This window comes from Lacerta agilis, chromosome 4, assembly GCF_009819535.1.
Source record: "Lacerta agilis isolate rLacAgi1 chromosome 4, rLacAgi1.pri, whole genome shotgun sequence".
Taxonomy (NCBI): Eukaryota; Metazoa; Chordata; class Lepidosauria; order Squamata; family Lacertidae; genus Lacerta; species Lacerta agilis.
In genome coordinates, this window is record NC_046315.1 from 55,860,706 (window position 1) to 55,883,920 (window position 23,215).

At 41.8% G+C, this 23,215-nt stretch overlaps 1 protein-coding gene across 11 annotated transcripts in view; it reads left to right on the plus strand.

Annotated features, from left to right (window-relative positions):
• The window catches only part of CASK (calcium/calmodulin dependent serine protein kinase), a 121,499-nt gene that overhangs the window by 14,324 nt on the left and 83,960 nt on the right, over positions 1 to 23,215 (plus strand). For all 11 annotated transcript variants that reach the window (XM_033147136.1, XM_033147135.1, XM_033147139.1 and 8 more), the window contains one exon: positions 19,526 to 19,638. In XM_033147136.1, coding sequence (XP_033003027.1) covers positions 19,526 to 19,638 — 113 coding nt within the window. The remainder of the gene's footprint in view (positions 1 to 19,525; positions 19,639 to 23,215) is intronic.

The following is a 23,215-nucleotide window of genomic DNA, read 5'->3' on the forward strand; positions in this document are numbered from 1 at the left end:
TAGTATAGTATAGTATAGTATAGTATAGTATAGTATAGTATAGTATAGTATAGTATAAAAATGGGGTGGGGTGGGGATATACAACCAAAACAGCATCCATGCCTCTCTTTGAGAGCATTGGCTATTATTCTACACTTCTCTGTGACGTTTTGTGTGAACAGGGATTTTCAACTCTGACAAATATGAAAGATCAGAAAAGAGAAAGGCTTCTTTGTGTTGATGAGGAGATGAGTTAGTTTGTCTCAAATTAGACCGAATATAAATGAGATTACCTGGCATAAGCAAATTCGCACCTCTCAAAGAGTTTGTATATATACTTAAGGTACATATGTAAGAGGCTTGTTTATAATTACATTTTGGGAATGATTCATGTTCTTATGTAGCTAGGAGTTGTTCCTTTTTGTTTTCCAATGTATTTCTTGTTAATAAAAAAATTGGTGTGGCATGAAATAAAATTATTCTGCAAGTGTGATCCACAGAACAAAGTTTGAGAACTTTTTCTTGTATATTCTGTTGCTGCTTAACAGGTTTGCTCAGCCTCAGAAGTAGTTCTGTATCTTTTAAAAGAAATGTAATATATTTTTATTTGGATCTGTTATGAGCTGGAGAGTATTATTTTAAGACCATTTATTAGGCCTAAAAATCAAAAGTTTTTTTTCAGTTGACATGTTATCTGGCTTTTAAATAAATTTGCATATTCTGTAACCAAGCATATAAAGTAATGCCCTTTTATTTTACATGACTCTTAGATGTGAATCCTATTTTCAGCATTCTGCAGTGGCACATTCAGAAACTGACCTTCTAAAACAAGAGTATTGAAGCTCTGTCACCTATTTCTGTTTGGCCCACTGTTGAACTTTCAAGCCAGGACTTGGCTTCTCTCTTTTTTGGCATTCCACACTATCTTTATAGCAAGCGTCCTGGCAAAATTCATTTGTCCAGAGCCAGCTAATTGGTGAGATACATTTTCCAGATAGCTGCAGAATGATGATCAAGTTCATCATTCCTTTTAGATATTCCCCCCACCCAGGCTCTTAGTTGCATTATCCTGAGATGAAATTGAGTAAGCTGCTGAAGATCCTACAACTATGTATAATGTAGTACCCTGTTTTTTTTTAAAAAAAGGAAAGACTGGGCATAGGAGGGCATTATTGTTTTTAATGTTATGTTATTATTTTTGTGTTTTTATGTTGTAAACTGCCCTGTAATCTTTGGATGAAGGGTGGTATAGACATTTAATTAATAAGAATAATAAGAATACATTTATAATGGGCCCACTCTCTTAACTTGTTCAAGAAAACCTAGCTTCAATCTATATATATATATAAACGTTCAAGATGGGTCGTTTGATGTAGCCGCAATGCTCCGTAACTGCTTGACTCATTGCCTTCAAATTTGGACACAACATTCCTTGGCCATATGGGAAGGTTCTTAGGTACCTAGATTGCAAAAAAAACAACAACACACCTTTCCCAGGTAAATTCGTGAATTTGTGCAAAAAAGCGCCCTCCAGTGGACGTCAAAGACCACTGGCTATGATATATTTCAGAGCTTACAGGGTTAAAACTGCTTTGATCACATGACGTGCTGTTTTTCTGTGAGTCAGCATTTGGGACGCTTTCACTTTCTGTTCTGCTGTGCCGGGAGTTAGCCATGCCGGGTCGTTTGTGCTGTAAATAATAAAACTTCTACATAAGGAAGAAGCTGGCTCCTGAGAGATTTATTGCTGCAGCTCCATTACACACAGACCATCTTCCTGCTACGTGAGTGACTCTGAAATAGCTAAAATTGCTCTGCTAACAGCCCAAAAACTGGGAATGGAACATAGCAAAGCTGAAAGCATCCTGGACACCATTGCTGGTTCTGGAGAACCAACCCAAGTTTGGTAGGCGAAAGCAGGGTCGTGTGCGCGGGGGACGGAACTAGCATTTTTACCGGAGGCAGGCATCATTTCAAATTGAGAAACTGTGGGGAGGGAGGCGAAAACGGGGTCTCCTTCCAGTGAGGGGGGGTCAGGCTGCCCAGTAGGAGAGAGGAGAGTGAGGCAGGGGGGTTGTAAGAGGGAAGCCGCACACAAACTAAAGAGAGAGAGAGTTCGCTATGAGAGAGGACAGGGAGGGGGGAACGGGAGAGGAAAAAACAACAGGTGACGGGGAAGTCTTAGGGCTGTTTCCACAAAATTAGCCACAGCAACGCGTGGCCGGGTCTACTCTATATATATATATACACACATATATACACACACACACACATATAGATATAGATATACACACACACACACGTGATTGTGAGAGCATACACAGCAACAGCCACTGAATAATAGTACTCACTATTGTATTCTAATATGCAATATAAGCTACTGTAATTATTAATGATGTGTGTGTGGAGTAGTGAATAGTGTGATCTGATAGGTGACGTATTGGCCTCGGACTTAAGAGACCAAGATTCACATCCCTACAGATATGAAGCTTCCTTCTGCAGATTCTCGATCTGCGGTTTAAGGTGCCTCACAGGATTGTTGTTAGGATAAATTGGATTAACCCCATATGTTCTGCCCTGAGCTCTTTGGGGGAAGGGTGAACTATGAATGTAAAAAATAAATTGAAACCTTTAAATGTCCACACACATTTTAGTTACTTTCTGTTTTACATGTTTTCTGGATAGTTATAAAAGCACAGGTTTTTATTTTGTAATAAAGGCAAGCAGTTGATTTTATCACATCAGCAATCCAGAGCTCTTAATCAGGCATTACTCAAACATTAAGAATACATAAGAGCTACAGCCTCAGCCTTGATCCAACTGGCCATACAATGTTACGCAACTTTTCATTTATTTATATCCTTTTTCAGTTCACCTGATGTGGTTTACAGCCTAAAATAATGTTTTATAGGCAAAATACAAAAGAAAAAAGGGAAGAGAAGGGGGAAGGCAAATACTGATATTGATTCTGTACAATGCTACATAAAGGTCAAAGGTGGAATGGCCCAGTGCAGGAGATGATCCCGGAAGAGGAGCAGCCAAATAGCTGTCAGTCCCAGCCAGGCTAGTAGATGAGGTCTTGTTGTTTTCCCACAGAAATTGCTGGTTGAAATGACTGCTGATGGGCATCCTTTTTAGAATCACCAACTTTATTCTGCAGTCCCCTGCCTAAATTGACTGATTATGAGTATATCCCATCTTTTCTAAAAGTCAATATAGTTTTAACATTATCTGCCCATTTTTTTCTAGTAAAAATGTACAATGACTGTTGCTCTTTCAATGCATAGTTTTTACTGTGAAATTGTTAATCTGCTTCCTCTAGGACTGAACTTTCTAAACTGTGTGTCGCAACACATTAGTATGTTGGCTTCAGTGTGGGGGTATGTCACGTCATGCTGGACCAACCAGCCGATCTCCAGTCTTTTTGCCTGAGAATTACTATTCCCCCTCCGCTGAAGCAACTGAAACCTCTCTGGTGCAGAGCAGCGCACCCCTTTCCTGCCCAGCCTGCCCGTCTCTGCCAGCTGCACCACAGTGCACTCTGTCTGCCCTTGCTGCGCCTCCTTCAGCTGTTGCCACCCCTGTCAGGGCTCTGTGTGTGCAGGGTGGGTTCTGGTGTGTGAGAGGGAGGGGAGAGCAGCAAGGGCATACAGGCGGCGGAGAGCCCATTTAGCTTCAGCCTTGCCCTGCACACCTTTCGATCTGCAACAAACAGGCAGGTGATCTGTGCTGCCAGCTCCAGCGGCCTTTATTCCAGGTCAACACCGTCATTTAAAAGCAAACATCTGCAGGGGGTGATTTAAAGATCTGACAGTTTTGAACCTTTTTAACACTTTCCTCCCTTGAAATCAGCCCTTTTGCAAATGACTTGCTCCCTGGCTGAACTTGATGGTTGCAAAGAAATGAGATTCCATATCTGCATCCTCCCTTGAAGTCCAGTCCCCACCCCCTCTACTCTCTGAAAAACAGCAACAAATCCTCCCCTTTTTTGGAATTATTTACTCACCTTTCCTCCAAACTTACCAACCCCCCTCCCAACAATACTGCTCCTAGGAAATCCCAAAGCCATTTTTTTATTTCTCCCCAGAATAGCTAGAACAGAATAGGAAGGTGTTAGTATTTAAATTCCCCCCCCCCCAAAAAAAAATTCTCTGTGAGACCTGGGCCTCTCTAGGCAATGGGGCAGTCTCTAGTTTTAACCCTTGGAGCACCTCACCTGAGAGAGAGGGGGGGGAGAGAACTTATTTCCAGGTTTGCAGCAAGCAAAGCAAAGCAAACAACACAACTCTGTGCTTTATTCTTCCAGCACAAAAGCAGACACCAAGGCTGCAATCCAAGTAGCAAGGCTGCTGGGGTGGCGGCGTGGGGACATGGCAGCCGTTTGATCCCAGGCTAGGATTGAGGAGCACGTAGTTATGACTTTCTCATGCTGCCCTCCAAACCTTCCTAGGCAGCTCAGGGAGGATGGTGTGGGGATGTGGCAACCGCCGAGAGACCTCTGGGTATAGGACAGTATATAAATTCAATAAATAATAATTATAATAAAATTATGTGTCTTTCAATCAGGGTTCATGGCTGTCATGTCCCCACACCATCCTCCCCGAACGGCCTTACAAGGCCTGGATCCAAGGATGTTGGTGTGAGGAGGCTGCAACAGCCATGTGGCAGGGGGCTGAGTGCACACACCCTCACCCTGGACAGCTTGCAGACATGCTCTGCCAGTGGAGGTCACCTCTGGTTGCAAAATGATGCATGTCTAAAAAGTGTGTCACCAACATGAAAAGTTTGGAAATCACTGCTCTAGGAGGTACTACAGTCATACCTCATGTTGGGTCCACTTCAGGTTATGTGTTTTCGTGTTGTGTCCCGCAGCAACCCAGAAGTACCGGAACGGGTTACTTCCAGGTTTCACCGTGTGTGCAGATGCGGCGCTTCAGCTTGTGTCAGTTCCATGTTACGGATGGGCCTCCAGAACGGATCCCATCTGTAACACAAGGTTCCACTGTAAACGGTTTAGGTAGTCTGTGATTAGAATCATTATATTGTACGTGGTAGTTTCAAAAGCAATAGATATGCTAGCCTATGCAAGAAGAGCATGCTTAGTGTTCAAAATATAGTATACCAAGTACTGGGAGTATGAGATGCCATTGCAATGGTACCAAAATCATTGACAGTTTTCATATCCTTGGCTATACCCTTATGATTCCTGACTGCAGAAGACCAAAGAGCCTTTTTATAAGAAAATGGAAAGAAATTTTCTTTAGATGTTTCATGTGCTACTTCCATGATTCTATGATGGTCTTAACTTTTTAACGGATAGTGTAATGCACTCTGTGGGGCTGCCTATCAGGTAAGCATTCCTACGTGATATGTGGAAGAAGAAGTTATGTAGCAATGTTATTTTTGGAGGCATCTCAGCATCAAGCGTAATATGTAGTTTCACTCTGGTTCCCTATGTCTTTTCCCTCTTTATTCTCTTGCTACAGCTTAATGAATCTTTAACAGTATGAATGGACAGATTCCAGGCTTGTAGAATCACCTCACTGTGGGTGAAGAACTGGTGGCTTTGTTTAGAGCATGTCGTGTTATCTTCCTTTTTTGCTCCCCTTCTTTGCAAAGTATCAGGAGGTATAACATTCAAAACTACAATTGAATTATAGAAAATTACTGCCGCTGTTTACTGCTGTATTTAGCCACTGTTTAATGTTGCATTTAGTGCTGAGTGTTCAATATTTACATTATCACTAGAATATGTATTTAAATTGTACTTTGGCCTGATGTTCGTCAAATGTATATGCATCCTACCTAATAATAATAATAATAATAATAATAATAATACAGCATTGGAGGCAGGCAGCAGTGTGACATCAGCTCCAGGTTTTGAAGTTGTAAATATTGGCAAACAGAGTAGCTACATTTAGGAAATGCTGCTTATAGCATATAATGTAGACAGACTTCTTTGTCCTGAGTGTCTCCATTAATAGAGTGGCAAAGCAAGCATAAGAAAAACTGAAATCTAGCCAGTAAATAAGCAATTCAGTATCTGAAATGTTTTGATTTCAGTATTTTGATACAGTAGATCGCTCCATTGTGACTTGACAATTCCATAAATTGTCCAATTTCCAGTCTGTTGGAATGTCAGGTGAGCCAGAGTTAACTGTTCTTAATCACACACACAGCTGCTTTAGGATAGTTTTGAGGTTGTTCTGGAATCTAGCTGGATTTTTGTAAAGCTCTCCTGCAAAGATTTGTACAGGAAATTCAAGGAGTCTTCAACTTTTCTAACACTCAAAATTGAAATCTGTTATTTTTCTACTATGGGAAGTGATTGCTACAAGCACCTGTTGAATAGTGCCTATGGCATTTCTAGGTTTAACTGGTGCAACTTCTTTTCTGCAGTACTCTATGATATTGTTGCCTTTACTTGTTGCCTCTTAAAAAAATAGACAAGGTATCATTCTAGCTCATTCCACTAACCTTTGCAAGGAAGAAAAGGAAAGCCCCTCCTAACACTTCCTGAATTTCTTTTCTTTTAGTTTTGAAATTAATTTACATCTATGCATCAGAATATAACTCTTTCCTAATTGCTTAGGAAAGACACTCAGCAAATGATTATTCACTTATGGAAAGACATAACAATATTAGTGCTTTTATACCAACTCCTGTTTTAGTTGCTGTGCTTGACCTAATGCTTTAAATAGCTTAGATACCAAGATAGCTATGAAAGTGCCTCATTCTGTTTTGTCAGTATATTTCAGTGGTTTATATCCTGCATTTCTACATAAAGATATCCATGGTAATCAATACCATAGCCTGAAGGTTGTATCACATTTGGCAGCAGGTCCCGAGCAAGTGCCTTAGGAGTGTGGAGGAGCTCTGACTAGCTTACAGCTTATACTGATTTGCCATTTGTGAGCCAGATGTTCTGTGCGAGTGTGGCCTGTCCCCAAGTCCATTGATAGTCTTCTGAGGCAGCTGACAGCAAGTATTAATTAGCCATCAAATTCACTGAGAACTCTTAACGCCGTTCTGTGAATTGCATTTGGAACAAGTAAGAGCACACTGATCTCCTTGGTGGTTGTGCCACAATTTATAAAGCAACTTCCTTTGTATATGTTGGCTTGGAGGGCAGGGACACAGTGGTGCTGTTGACTTAAGAATTCCAGTCCTTTTCCAGGTATTTTGTCTAGTGGACTATCAGTTTTGAGTATATGTATCTGGTATTGGGATCTTGAGATAGGAGAGATATTCTGGTGGTGTACAGGCCACCCTGCTGCCCGCTACCTAACAGAATTCTTACCCAAGCTAGCAGAGGGAGTCTGGGTGGGTTGGGTGTTTAGGATCCCTTCTCCAACCAGTGCAGAGTGACTTGAACACTCATACCAAAGCCCGCTTAGCAGTGGGTGCTCTGGCTTTTATCTGGCTTTTACCTTGGGTGTATTGCTTATGTTTATTTATATAAAATGTAGCCCATCTTTCCACCTGCCAAAAGGATTCCAAGGTGACTGACAATAAGACAAAATTTATACGCCACAAACAAGCATTACCAGTATATTTTCTAAAAGAGAGAGAGGTGACTTCACGTGTGATGATGTAACATGGGTGGGAAGCCTTAACTCTCCAAATGACGTTGGACTCCAGCTCCCATCAGCACAAGCCAGCAGAGCCAATTGTGAGGCTAGCTCCCACCAGCAGAGTCAATCACCACCCTTCAAGCCTCCAGATCACCTCTCTGAGGGAGGCTTGGAGGGTGGTGATAAGGAAAGAGGGCCTTTTCAGTTGTGCTTCCCCATTTGTGGAATGCTCTCCACAGCAAGTTCTGTCTTCATTGACATCTTTTTCACTTCTCTTTCCCCCCTGTTTTGATAGACCAAGATGTTGTTATTTTGTTACTAGTATGCTGCCAAAGCTTCCTGTGGCTGTTAGACAGATTGGTTTATTTTCTTTTTATGCAGTGATGTATTTATATTTATGCTTTAAATTTGTTGCAAGTTGCTTGAAGACATTTGAGTAACAAGAGACATAACAAGTAATCTTCTTCATACTCAGACCTCGGCTATCATTGCAGGTGCTCTTTGCTTTGGCTATTCAAACTGCTGTTCTTCAAAGGTTTGATATTTTGACAGTGATTTATAGCAGGGTTCCCCAAACTTGGGTCTCCAGCTATTTTTGGACCACAATTCCCACCATCCATCCATTGGTCTTGCTAGCTAGGGATGGTGGGAGTTGTAGTCCAACAACAGTTTGGAAACCCATGTTTGGGAAACCCTGATCTATAGGTAGGGAATGTTTCCCATCCGTAGAAGTATGGTTAGACTGGCAAAATGCTGTGGTTCTCCCACTGCTATATGGTTGTGCATTTCTATAGTTGAAAGACCGTTCTTTTTAATAGAAGTATTCAGAGCTAAGGGACAGTGTAACCAGCAGCTGACATGCAATGTGTATTCAGAGAGCATCTGAGAATCATTGAAGCACCAGAAGTTGGTTGCACAGGTCAGGTTGAATTATTTTAAAGGGGAGTAGCTGTTGTTAATTAAATTTAATAAAAAATAATAACTCTTTGGTTACATCTTCAAGACATATTTACACTTTGAAAAGGGAGAAAAAACATGTATTATTTTTAATGAGGTGTTTGATAAAGAAGGACAACAAAAATTCTCAACTCAGAATGCTGAACTACTCAGTGGCTACTTGGTTGCAATAACTACAGAGAAAAGGAAATCTATGAGAAGGCATTTATCATTATTGATTCTGAGATAAAAGTCCTTCAATTTAGGAAGACCTACCGGTAGCTACAAATTCATTCATGCAGTGAAAACCATGAAAGCTGTAAGCTAATGCACTTGCCATAAGTTCATCTCCACAAATGCAGTAAACAGATTAAACAGTCTCACATATTGTGTCCATTTACAACTTCCAGTCTTCCACTCGAAAAAGTAAGGGGTATTTCTAAAATCTCTTCCTAGTTGCAGATTTGTGCCTCAATGTTTTTCATGGCATTCAATGTTTTCTTATTATTATTTATTAATTTTGTATACCGCCTTTCATTTGTAGATCTCGGGAGGTTCACAACATAAAAATACAAGAAAAGCACACAAAATACACAATAAAAACAAGAACAAAAAACCCCACCCACAATACCACCCTCCCCGCCCCCACCCTCTCCCACAAACACATTTTAAAGGGTATAGGAATGTTTTCACCTGGCGCCTAAAGGTGCATAATGAAGGCATCTGCCAAACCTCCCAGAGAGAATTCCACCAATGGGGAGCCACTGCAGAAAAGGCCTGCTTGTGTTGCCACCCTCCAGACCTCTTGTGGAGGAGGCACATGAAGGAGGGTCTCAGATGATGATTGCAGGATTTGGGTAGATTCATATGGAGAGAGGCAGTCCTTGAGGTAATGCGGTCCTGCTCCATTTAAGGCTTTATAGGAAAATCAGCACTGTGAATTGGGCCTGGAAATTAATTGGCAGTCAGTGCAGTTGGGCCAGGATTGGTGTAATATGCTCAGGCCATCTTGTTCCAGTGTACAACCTGACCACTGAATTCTGCACCAGGTGAAGTATCCAAGCCATCTTCAGAGGTAGCAAAGCACTCAGAAGTACCTCCAACCTTCGTACCTGCTCCTTCAGAGGGAGTGTAGCCCAGAGGGAGTGTAGCAGACAACTTCCCATCCATCCTGTCTAGGGAACCATCTGCTAGCAGTGCCTCAGTCTTATCTGAATTGAGCTTCAGTTTGTTGGCTCTCATCCAGTACATTACCGGGGCAAGACAATGGTCCAGCACATCCAATGCCACACCTGCAGATGTAAAGGAAAAGTAGAGCTGTGTGTCATCAGCATATTGCTGACAACGTACTCCAGACTTTGGGATATCAAGATAGTACCTGTCTGTTTCCCCTACAGGTTATTATTATTGTATTTCTTTTACTATTTTTTGTTAGGAGCTTCCCAGAGTGGCTGGGGCAACCCAGTCAGATGGGCAGCATATAAATATTTATTATTATTATTATTATTATTATTATTATTAAAGAAAAAGCAGCGTAACCATATTGGTCTGTGGTTTCTCCTATTCTTTTTACAGTTTAGATTGTAATTTCCGTTTAATGTTGCTTGAAGTCCAGTACACCACTGTAATAGTACAAGTATGTGGAGCAGAGTGATGACTCATGTAGTGCTGGTGTTGACCTATAAAGCCTTACATGGCTCAGGACCTTAAGGATCGCCTCTCTCTGACTTAGACCCTGTGCTTTTCATCTGAGGCCCTTCTCTGTGTCCCCCTTCCCAGAGTGTTTGGAAGGTGGCAACAAGAGAACGGGCCTTTTCTGTGGTGGCTTCCTGATTGTAGCATGCTCTCCCCAGAGAGGCTCACCTGGTATTTTTTGTGGGGGGAGGAGAATTGGGGTTGGGTGAAGTGCAGCAACAAATATTGATGTGCCTAATGCTAATCCCACTCCCAAAAACTTTACATTGTTAAAGGGAACATTTGCAACTTAAACTAGGAATTGCCAAAGGGTTTGAGGGTTCCTGGGCAGGAGAGTCATTAGTGGTCCATTAAAGTTATAAAAGCAAGTCAGGCATAACATTTCACTTAATTTTATATATGAAGCTTCAGCAAAAGTATGGATAAGTTACAAAATACATTTTTTGTTCTCAATTTTTATTACAACTGGAGTGGAGAACACTAAATACATTCTATCAATACTACATAGTAAATACATAGATATAAGACATAAACAAAAAGAAGCAAGCCTTTACCGCCATATGTAATGCTCTTACATAAACAAAAATAAGGTGGAGGGGAGGACCTAAAAAGCATATGGTACGATTTTATGGTAAGAGATAAGATGAATTGATGATAGCCTGCTCACTGATAAATAATGGTACAATGATTAAGTGATTTAAGAGTCAATGTTCTGTTACCCTGTTAAATGAAATGAACTTTTTCGAGACTTATTTGAAGCGAAATCCTCAATCAAATCACTGTTATTCAAACTTCTGCTAGTTTTATGTTCAATTGAAATCTGTACAAATCCTGCTGGGTGTTCTTGGGCTACTCACACTTCTTTGAAGTGTCTCAGCCCCACTCACCTCACAGAGTGTTTGGTGTAGGGGAGGAAGGGAAAGGAGAATGTTAGCTGCTTTGAGACTCCTTCGGGTAGTGATAAACCAGGATATCAAATCCAAACTCCTCCTCCTCCTCCTTCTTGTGACATAGAGGAGCACATATCATTTATTATTATTTTTTATAAATTTGAACTTTGAAATTATCCATTTGATGGGTAGGTTGACAAAAGTATGGGTTATCCTACTGATTCTACATAAAAACGTACAAGGTTGGTGAGATAAGATAAGGCAAGCTTTCATGTTTCATAACAACCTTCATCAAACAAGAAGTATTCTGAACAGAGTCAATGCTTGGACTTGTAATTGTAAAAATAGTATTCCGATTTCTTTAAAATAGACAATGCTCACTATAAAGCTTTGTCTCATTGTGATGTACCAGTAATCTATGCAAGTTACAGACTGGGGAAAATTTTGGAGAAAAAATGTTTGCTTATCGGTTGAAATAGATTTCTGAGAGATAATGCATGAGCTCTTATTAAGACAATAGAATCTTGCAAAGCTGTAAAAAAATCTTTACTGGTATCCTTAATTGTATATGTATCTAGTTTATGATCTTTTGTAAGGCTTACAATTCCATCTGCTGACTATCTCTCTCTGCTGCTTGCTTTGTTCAGTGAACACTGACTTTGGTTGTTAACAATACTTATCAAGAACAGTTTCTCCTAGTTTTCTTCACTATAATTTCTTAGCAGTAGGTTGTCTGACTTCAGATCACATTCTTTGCCAATATACTGCTATATGAAAACTGTCACTATCATAGAATTCTGTAGGAAAGTCATTACTGATGACAATTCCTGCTTGGAATGAAAGAAAATTGAGTAGCCCTCGTTTGCAGGTTTGCATAAATCTGTGGAAACCATTTTCCAATAATGGCTGTTAACCAACTTTCTGCAACACCTATTTCATGAACCATGACCCCTATATCCATAAAATACATATCAAACTATAAGTATTGGGATGTTTCAATAAGAGTAAACATAATAATAGAATCCTAGAACTGTAGAGTTGGAAGGGACCACGAGGATCAACTAGTTCAACCACCTGCAATGCAGGAATCTTTTGCCCAATGTGTGGCTCGAACTGCTGACTCTGAGATCAAGAGTCTCATGTTCTACCAACTGACAATGCTGTTGTAATATAACTAGAAAAGAATAAGGAGCTGTGAATGTGTACTTCAAAATGAGCTTTGGGCCACCACAAATGATCTCCAGGACTAGTGGTCCAGTAAAGTGTCCTCTAGTGTCCTCTATGAGATTACACTGAAACATACCTGGCCCAGTGTTTTGTTTTGGCGTAAAGGTAAAGGGACCCCTAACCGTTAGGTCCAGTCGCAAATGACTCTGGGGTTGCGGCGCTCATCTCGCTTTACTGGCTGAGGGAGCCGGCATACAGCTTCCGGGTCATGTGGCCAGCATGACTAAGCATAGGATGCTCTAATTCCTTATTCTGATCTACATATTGTAGTTGTCATTGGCATGGAGAAGCCATGCTTGATGGTGTCAGATGCCCAAATGGCTTCCCTAGACTGATGCCAACCATGTTATCTACTCATTTTTATTCATTCCAGACTATGACTTCTGTGTCACAAAAAACATGATGACTTCTTCAGCAGTCTAATCACTCAGGACAAAACATGGGTCCATCATTATGACTCAGACTAAATTCTAGTCCAAACAATGGAAGCAGTCTGCCTCACCACCTCCAATGTAGGGACGTGTCCAACTGTCAGTGGGCAAGGTCATGCTCACAGTCTTTTGGGACCAGTGTGGAGTAGTGATGATGGATTTCCTGGCACAGGGTACCACAGTTACTGGGATATACTACACTTCACTGCTGCAGCAATTGAGGAAGGCCATCAAATCGAGAGGCGTGGTATGCTGACCAAAGGTGTCTGCCTCCTGCAGGATAACGCCCCAGTTCATAACTCGCATGTTGCTCAGTGGTTATGAAATCCTTCCTCACCCCACCCCTTATTCTTCCATCCTTGCACCATCGGACTTCCACCTCTTTCCCACCATGAAGTTATTTTTAAAGGGCAAGCTTTTTCCAGACGATGAAATGCTGATTTCTGAGGTCAAATTGTGGCTTCTGACGCAACCTGCCGACTTCTACAGACAAGGTCTTCACAGCTACATAAAGCCATGGGGAAAGGATTTGACTCTTTCTGGTAGCTATGTAGAGAAGGACCAATAACTGTGCCCAGTTTTGTTTGTCTCAGTCCACGGGAAGTATGTCAGGGATAAACCTTCTTGAATGCCCCTCATAGTTACACCTTTATCCTGCTTGTCATTCAGAATTCAAGGTTGTGAACATTGTGTTTCCTTATGGTCTCTCATCAAGGCACTGACCAGATTCATACTTTAGCAACCGTGTGATTGGGTCAATAGTGCATGTGCATGTGTGTATATATAATATGCTTATATTTTTTGCCTAGTTTGTTCATTGAATCTTGTTTTGTGGGCATGTTTGAGTTTAATTCCAATTACAGCTACTACTTTATTCAAACATGGTATTAGTCTTGGGATATTGTAGGAGAGAAGAGATTTGATTATTATTGCATTAGGAAATTGAGATCATTGATTGGCTTGTTTGCCTTTAGCATGCATATCATAAAGACTGCAACTTCTCTGGAGCTTACTAGTGGGGAAGCAATATGCATAGCTGACTGGATGATTTATTTGATAATTTTGCTGGTAGTGCTGGTAGTCACTTTGGCTTAATAACAAGCACTGAGAGAACTGTAGAGGAGTCTTGACTCCTGTTAATTTGTTAAACCTAATATGATTATTCGGGCTGAGGGGGGAAACTTCAGTTTTTATTAATAACTTGTTGACTGGGTTTGATTTGTCTGTATCTCTGGCCTCATCACATAAGTCTAGAATCTACTTTATCTTCATTTTAAAGAACCACATGAGCACAATCCAACCCATTCCAGCCTGCAGCACCTGCAAGAAGGGGTCCACATAAGATTGAATCAAGCTCTTCTCTCCTTCGGCCCCTTTCTCATCAATTCTCCCATATGTGGATAAACATTTCTCATATCTGGATCCACTCTTCAAGTGAAGCCTTACTTGCATATATATCCCATAATAGGTGATGATGACTAGCAGTATTGCTCCATTTGTTTATGCTTGCACACAGCAAGAACTGATGAGAGGGAGGAAAAGATTCTATTGAGGATCCTTTCCCACAAGTACAGTGGTGAGAACTTTATGCACAGGAGGAATTGAGTTGTGTTCCATGTCTCTAGATGCTTTATGAAATCTTGTAAAATGTGTGAACAGATGTCAATTCCAGCAGGGCTTTCTGTAGTCTAAATAGGGCATTGCACAGTTCTTCCTACTGTGCCATGTATAGAAGAGCTGAGTTGCTTGATCCAGCTGGTCATTTGAATCTAGCTTTTTAGTTGTTTAGTATTCACATTTCTACAGGCCAGATTTTATCCACCTTCATAGTATACATCTGTAGTGCAGCATTATTTATTTAACTTTTATAGGCAAAATGGTACAGTTGAGTGATAGTGTAATAAAGAGCTGGAAACTGTTTGTATTCTTAGACCACAGCAAACATTTGTAGGAGCCACAAAGGATTAAACTGTTTGATTGCTGTAGTAATTGTTAGGCAAAGTGGGGGAATAACACTGAAGATTGAAAGACTTGAATGGTTGTGATGAAGAACAGCAAGCAGCATTGTGTATGCTGTGAGAGAGGAAAGAGTTGAATATCTCTTCAACTGCGACCAGGTAGGATGTGTGGGTGGGATGATGCATCTGAGCCTCATGAATACAAAATACACTAACGTTTGTATGTCCTGTGCTCGCGCTTATTCTGTTAGGTGGATAACCTTTTGAGGACTACAAAGTTTCCCATTGTGCACTGTTTTCTGCACTTGCTTAGAGGTCAAAAGATGATGTCTTGTTCTATTCTAGCTCTTGCTACTCTCTGCAGGACAGAGTGGTAACTCCATGGTCCAGTGCCACATCAGGCCCAAGCCCCTAGTTGATCAGTGCCTTCCAAAGGTGGTACTTCTTCACCTTGTGAAAGCTTCTCCTCAGTTTGCCTGGCACCGTTGCAAGGTCAGAGGTGCTTAAGAAAGAGCACTCCTTCTTGTTTCCTGAACAGTCAGTAACATCTCTACCCCAGTGCTGTGCAAGAGAAAGAAGGGGTGCCTTTGGAAGGTATTCTCTGTAGCACTCAACAGGCGTGCATGCTTAGAAGAAACACTGTGCTTACTCTTCACAGATCATTCTGTGGAGAACAAAATACTGTTCCTCCCCTCCCACCACCACCACAGAGAGTGATGAGAGTGGAAACCCTGTCTTTTATTCTTCAGAGGTGGTTCTGTGAAGAGCAAAATACAGCATTTTCCCCAGCTGTGAACAGAGTGTTGTGTGCCTGTGTTCATGCTTTACCTGCATATGCGTGAGTACATGTCTGAAACTGCCAGATGTGTGGATTTGTGTGTGTGTTGAGTGTGCCTGTGCTGGGCAATACAGTGGTACCTCAGGTTACATACGCTTCAGGTTACATACTCCACTAACCCAGAAATAATGCTTCAGGTTAAGAATTTTGCTTCAGGATAAGAACAGAAATTGTGCTCTGGCAGCGCAGCGGCAGCGGGAGGTCCCATTAGCTAAAGTGGTGCTTCAGGTTAAGAACAGTTTCAGGTTAAGAACGGACCTCCAGAACGAATTAAGTTCTTAACCTGAGATACCACCGTATCTGGTTTTCAACATCGTGATATATCACCAGCTAATGATCACAGTATAGTGATATATCACAATGTGTGAAATAAGAAGGGGTGGGTGGGCTGTGGAGGGAGGGCTGTAGAGGGAGCAGAAGGCGCGACCAAGAGGAAGGAGGCAGCCTGCGTACTCAGGCTCAGGCAGGCAGACGAGCACCTTTCTCTCTGCTGAGGCCATCACTCTTATTAAAAGAACCTCACGCAGTCCTTCCCAAGGCTTATCTGCAGTCCTTCCCAAGGCTTATCTTTTCTGTGTGTGATCATCACCTGACATACTGGTAGCAGCTGGGCTGGAGGGAAGGAGGAGCAACCAAGAGGAAGGGAGGAAAAAGGAGCCTGCTTGTTCCAATGAAGGCAGGCAGGCAGACAGGTGAGCACCTTCTTGGGCTCCCTCTGCTGCCATGGGTGAGCACCATGTTATATTCCGAGCTCAAAAAATTTGAAACTGTTATTGTGATCTGAACCTCAAGCTGGTTTCAATGTATTGAAATACCACCCAGCCCTGATGTGCACAGGTGTGTGGTCCTCAGAGTACAGTGGAACCCCGGATTACATACCTCCCATGTTGTGGAAGTTCGAGTTGCGAACACCCGCAACCCGGAAGTGTTTCCAGAGTGCACACAACCCCCGGATGCGCAGAAGCATTCTGCGCACTTCGTGCATGCGCAGAAGTGCTCAAATCACGCTTCTTCGGGTTTTGGGGATTTTTTATGCGTTCATGATACGCACCCCCGCGTTACGTACCACAACCCAGAATGGATCGCTTACGTAACCCGGGGTATCAATGTAGTCCTTCCTTAAAGCTACTACAGTGGTACCCCGCAAGACGAATGCCTCGCACAACGAAAAACTCGCAAAACGAGTTTTTAGTTGACTCGCGAGATGAATTCGTCTATGGCTGTGCTTCGCCAGACGAATTCGTCTGGCGAAGTACCACTATAAGCCGGCACCGGACCACGCCGCGCCGCGTTTGAAAGCTGCAGTGAGCGAACAGCGGCGCGGTCCGGTGCCGGTCGGATGGGGTGCCGGCCGATCGCGCCTGCCATCTTGCGCGCAGTCGACTGCGCGCAGTCGAACCAAGATGGCGGACGCGATCGGACGGCACCCCTTCTGACCGGAGCCAAAAGGTAAGACTTTACAGCTATGGCGCCGCGCCACGTTTTAAAGGTGCAGCGGGCGAACAGCAGCGCTGCTGTTCGCTCGCTGCAGCCTTAAAACGCAGCGTGGCTCCGGTGCCGGTCGGAAGGGGCGCCGGCCAATCGCGCCCGCCATCTTGGGTGGGCGGGCGCGATCGGCCGGCACCCCTTCCGACCGGAGCCGCGCCGCGTTTTAAAGCTGCAGCGAGCGAACAGCAGCGCTGCTGTTCGCTCGCTGCAGCCTTAAAACGCGGCGCGGCTCTGGTGCCAGTCGGAAGGGGCTAAGATGGCGGGCGCGATCGGCCGGCGCCCCCAGACTTTTTCCCCATAGGAACGCATTAATTAAATTTTAATGCGTTCCTATGGGAAACGGTGCCTCGCAAGACGAAATTTCCGCAAGACGAAAAGTATTGCGGAACGAATTAATTTCGTCTTGCGAGGCACCACTGTATCATGGATGTCCATCTGAATAATTATTTAAGTTGATCACAAGAGCAGTGTTTTCTTCTGGAAATGGTGTTATATGCATTAACTACTTCTAAATGTCAGTGATATCGAAATGTAGCTATTTTAGAACTGTTCCATCTTTATTAAACCCTAAAGTGATCATTAAATTGCTTAATAAGCTTTATCTGACAATTGTTGTTTCCAGCTATATATAGCACTAAAGCCAATCCTTTGGCAGTAGAATGTTTAACTAGCTTTCGGCTATAGAATGCTTAACAGGCTTTAAGGCTGATTTTATTTTTGCAAGAGCTTTAAGACTACATACAGTGAATATGCATTTCTCTTCCAATGAAACCATCATAAGAATTTTAGAAACCATAACAAATTTTTGCATATAGTCTAAGAGCCCATGTTGCCTAAATCTAGAAACTAATGCTGTCAAAATATATATATTTAGTCCTGTAAAAAGGGATTCTGTAAAAGAACTTTGAAGTTATACAGGATCACTTTATGCACTACTGTCCTCCTTCACAGAAGTGAGACTTTTGTGGGAAGAAAGCATATATGCTACAAGTGTACCTTCACATGAGATGAGCACAGTTACCTGGTATGTACAAGATGGCAAGCAAGCTATGGCATACTGAGGCTGCACAAGCATGTGGGATCTCTGAGGCAAGCTGACAGCCACTTTTTCTCTCCCTAGTCCCTCTTAGTGCTGTGCCATGCTTAGCATGTCATTCGAACTGGGACTCACGGTTCAGTTCTCTCCTCACTAACTGTAAGCTGCAGCCAAGGTTTGTTCTTGAGTGATTTGGCTAATGAAGTAGGGACAAAGTCCTTTGCTTCAACTATCCCAATTTTCATTGGTTGTAATACTTCCAGAGGTCTTCTTTATTCAGATATATCTATACTGAAAGTTTTATATGTTGTTACTGTATTATGACAAATTAATGTTAGCTAAACTTAAAGCATTTGTTTCTTTTGGCATTACCCAAAAAAGCACAGAGCAGAATAAGAAAGTATGTTTTTATTATTTTACATGAAAAATCTGCATGGGATTGAATTGTAAACAGATGATCAGCCAAGTGATGTTAGTCCTTTGGCTTAATACTTTAAGATTTTGTTTGTAAGTAATACAATAACTCCTCTGAAGATTGATACAATAGAATAAAATTATATATACAAGTTCAGGTGATACTTCTGTGTTTCAAGTTTAAATACTTCCTGGGGGAAGGAAAATACAAATATATTGCAATACAATAGTGTACTTGAAAACAGAGACATTTAAGTGAATGAAAGTTGGTGTGCACATTCAGAATAACATTTTGTGTTTCAGATCTAAAGCCCATTTGAAGCCCCAAATTTGTTTTATTTGGGGGGGGGGGGCAGGAGAGATATCAAATGCAATTTAATATCTGACTCCTGTACCTGTTTTTAAAGTGAGGAGAAGCAGCCTTGTAGACAGATATATTGGAGTGAAAGTTGACTTTGTTATTTATGTTACTTATTTTTTATTTATTAGATTGGTATATCGCCCTTCATCCAACAATCACAGGGTGGTTCACAACATAAAAATACAAAAATAAAGTACATAATACTTTATATGTGCTTCCAAGCAGGTATATGCCTGCTTCTGTATATGCTTACTCTTCATGGGCCAGTTTTGGTATGTTTTGGGGATAGCTGTACAGGTATAAGTGAAAAGACTATTTGATTCTTACATTGTAAAAGGGATTTTTGATGCCTCAAGTGATGTCCCACATAGTGGTCATGTGTAACTGGTGCTCATGGCATTTCCTCAAAATGTGCCCACTTGTCCAAAAAGGTTGGCAAACCCAAAATATTTTTAGTGACTTCTATGCTGATGTTAATTCCAGAAACGTAAGCTTTGGCAAAACTGATTAAAACCAATTAATAACCATAAGTTAATATTTAGAATGATGGGTTTTTCCTGTATATGACTAAATATCACTGTAGACCTCTCAAAATTTCATGTTAGTAGTAGTTAATCAGATGAAAAAGAAAAACAATGCTATGTGTGAACTATTTTGCAGCTTACACTCAATTAACAATGGTTTATCTTCTTTTCTAGGGGTCCATTCAGTGTTGTGCGGCGATGTATCAACAGAGAGACGGGGCAACAGTTTGCTGTGAAGATTGTCGATGTAGCAAAGTTCACCTCAAGTCCAGGATTAAGTACAGAAGGTGAAAATCAGTGGTTATCCTTCCTTCCTTCCTTTCCTTTCTTTTTGGTTGTACAGTATTTTACACACACACACACACACACACACACAGCTCAGTTGGTTAGCATGTGGTGCTATTAATGCCAAGGTTGCAGATTTGATCCCTGTATGGGACAGCTGTATATTCCTGTATTGAAGAGGATTGGTCTAGATGATCCTCAGGGTCCCTTCCAATTCTACAATTCTATGATTCTATATCTTTAGTCTCCTCTTGCTATTTCTGTGCCCAGGGGCTCAATGTAAACTTCAACAGTGTGCAACAGCAATGACAAAGGCAAATGCTAGAAATAATTAGAAAGGAGACTGAAAATAAAACAGCTGACATTGAATGTCTTTATATCTACAGTGAAGCTACATTTGGAATCCTGTGTATATTTCTGTTCAACCCATCTCAGTCAGGATATTGTTGACCTAGAAAAGATAAAGAAAAATGCAACTAGAATTATCAGATAGTTGGAACACCTTGTAAGGGAAGATTGAAGTGCTTCCAGAAAAAGATGGTGGGGGGCATTCTAACAGTTTATAAAATTTATTCTTTGCACATAGAAAAAGAATCCAGCATTCTTTCTAGTTTTCCCATAATATTAGAGCTTTGGGTCACCCAGTGGAATAATTAGCAATAGATTCTGGACAGATTAAAGTACTGCTGCAAAAATTACATAGTTAATTTATGGAATTTGCTACCACAAGATGTAGTGATGGCTTCAGGTTTACATTTACAGTATTGCGGATACATCTGTCTGTGGTGACGTAGTCATGATGGTTATATGGAGCATGAGATGCAAAATCTGCCATGAATGCCAATAGCTGGAGATCAAGAGTGAAGGAGTACTGTTGTCTTTATGCCCTGCTTGTAGGCTTTCTGGAAGCATCTGTTTGGCCACTAAGTAAAACGCGGCGCTTGACTGAATGAAACTTTGGTCTGATTCAGCAGGGTTCTTCTTAGTTCTTAAAAAAAAGTTTGCATATTTTACCCAGTTATACAAGTGGATTTATAATCTACATATACTTTTATATGCTGATGTCATGTATACTGGAGTTTTAATCTTCTGGAGTCTATAAAGCAGAAGCAATATTCAGGATAAAAAAATAATCTTTAACATATTATATATTTCATATTGCTTGTATAGATCTATGGTATCGGTTTTTATTACGAGACAGTAGCTTGCAAATATGTAAATATATTTGTTAAAATCCTGCTGTGTCAAACAGGCAAAGAGGAGGGAATCCAGCTCTGTTCCAGTGATGTAAAACCTCCAGACCATAGGCTTAATTAGACCCACCAAGCCGCCTCTTTGGCCTGCCTTCCTCATACCTGGTGTCTGGAGTGGGGGACAGGGTCTTTCTGGGATGTATTTCTCCCTCTCCCTGTTGTTGCTCCACTTCCTGTCTAGGGTTTGCTTGCTATGGATATGGGATCTGTCTACCAACCCCAGAAAACAGTAGGAAAAGCATATGTGGCATGGTGAGGCAGTCACCGCCTTTGGTAGTTGCATGACAGAGGAAAGTAAAGAAAGTGTGCTAAGCCTCATTGCTTAGTGTCTATGCTAGAGGCAGCATCATATGTTGTCTGACAGACTACCACAGAGCTTGCCAGGACATAGGACCCCTGCTTGTTTCGCAGCTCACAGGGAGCATCTAGTAGTGTGCTGGTCATGGTCAGTGTTGAAGAAGATGGGGGTGAGTCTTCCTCATGGTTTGCATGAGATGGGCAGTTCCTTGGCCCCAATGATTGTACCTCTTGGAGAGGAGTCTGCTGAGAAAGAGAGTGGAAGGAAGAATGAGTGGTGCCACCTTAGTGTTCAACTATTGCTCAGGCTTCAGTCACCACCACCACCACCACCCCATGGGGAGAGGGGTAGATTTCATTGACTGTGAATCACTTCCCGTCTGGGAGTTTCAGGACTCTGTATATGTTGTGACAGTTTGTTTTGCTCCATGTGTCTGTGATCCTGCAGGGCAAGCTTGCTCATGAGTTGGGCCAGCAATGCTGATGGCTGAAGCAGAATACCTGGCTTTTGTCAACAGAGTGCTTAGCTCCACATGGGGCTGCGTGCTTCCACTGTGTAGAAGACACTGGTTCTCGCTGTTGTGCTGGGGGTGGGGGGGAGTGTATGCTGTAGAAATATAGTGGTACCTCTGGTTATGTACTTAATTCGTTCCGGAGTTCCGTTCTTAACCTGAAACTGTTCTTAACCTGAAGCACCACTTTAGCTAATGGGACCTCCTGCTGCTGCTGCACCGCCAGAGCACGATTTCTGTTCTTATCCTGAAGCAAAGTTCTTAACCTGAAGCGTTATTTCTGGGTTAGCGGAGTATGTAACCTGAGGTACCACTGTACAGTTCAGACAAGATCTAGGTCAGTGTTTTTCAACCTTTTTTGGGCAAAGGCACACTTGTTTCATGAAAAAAATCACGAGGCACACCACCATTAGAAAATGTTAAAAAAATTAACTTGGTGCCTATATTGACTATATATAAAGTAATTTCCCATGGCACACCAGGCAACATCTCGCGGCACACTAGTGTGCCGCGGAACAGTGGTTGAAAAACACTGATCTAGGTTGTGCATCTGTCAAAGGAGTTAGAGAGAAAACATGGAAGACTGTCACATCAGTTACAGTTTGCAACAAATGTTTGCCCTTTCCCTTTCTTGTCTATGTGAAGTGCTCTGTTCTGACACCCAGCAGTTTGTTGGAGTGAAGTGGTGGCTCTTGTTGGGTATTTGGGTCTAGAGTCCCAAAGCAAGGTACTGGTTAGAGATCTAGTAAGAAAAGTTTTAGCAAATTGCTTACATTCCTATCTGTGTTTTGGAGAAAGGTTGTTTTATGGAAAGTGCTCCCTTTTCTTACAAATAGTTTCTTACAAATAGTTCACAAATAGTTGTGAGCCCTATGTGTACATGACATGGATCCAGAGGGGTGTAGCCCTATGTCACATGCCCTACTGTCATCTTTCTGTGTTGCGTTCACATATACTGGTGGTGAGCTGTGAAAAGGTACTGAGATACACCATTCCTGTGCACATTCATGGCAACATGAGTTGCCACTGTGGAAGTGGCTATTTGTAAGTTTCTCCTTCAATTGATTTTAATTGGAGATAAATTGCTTGTACAAGGTCTGGGCCAGTGTAAAGTTGTGTCATTGAGTGAATGGCTTCATGCTTTATCTGTTCCAAAAGGGTAGCCAACATGATGCCCTCCAAATATTTTGGACTTCAGCTCTCATTAGCGCCAGTCAGCATGGCCAATGGTAGATGATGATGGGCATTGTAGTTCAAAACATCTGGAGGACACCATGCTGGCTACCCTTTCATTCTGGCTAACATTATTAGCTGTCTTCAAATATTTGATGAGCTGTTGTGCAGAAGATGGAGTGCACTTGTTTTCCATTGCTCAAGAGTGCAGGACCAGAATCAAATTGCAGGCAAATAAATTTCATCAAAACAATAGGAAAACTTCCTTAACAGTACAAGTTGCTCAGCTATTGAGCAGATTGCCTCAGGAAGTGGTGGGCTCTCAATTGCTTGAGGTATTTAAG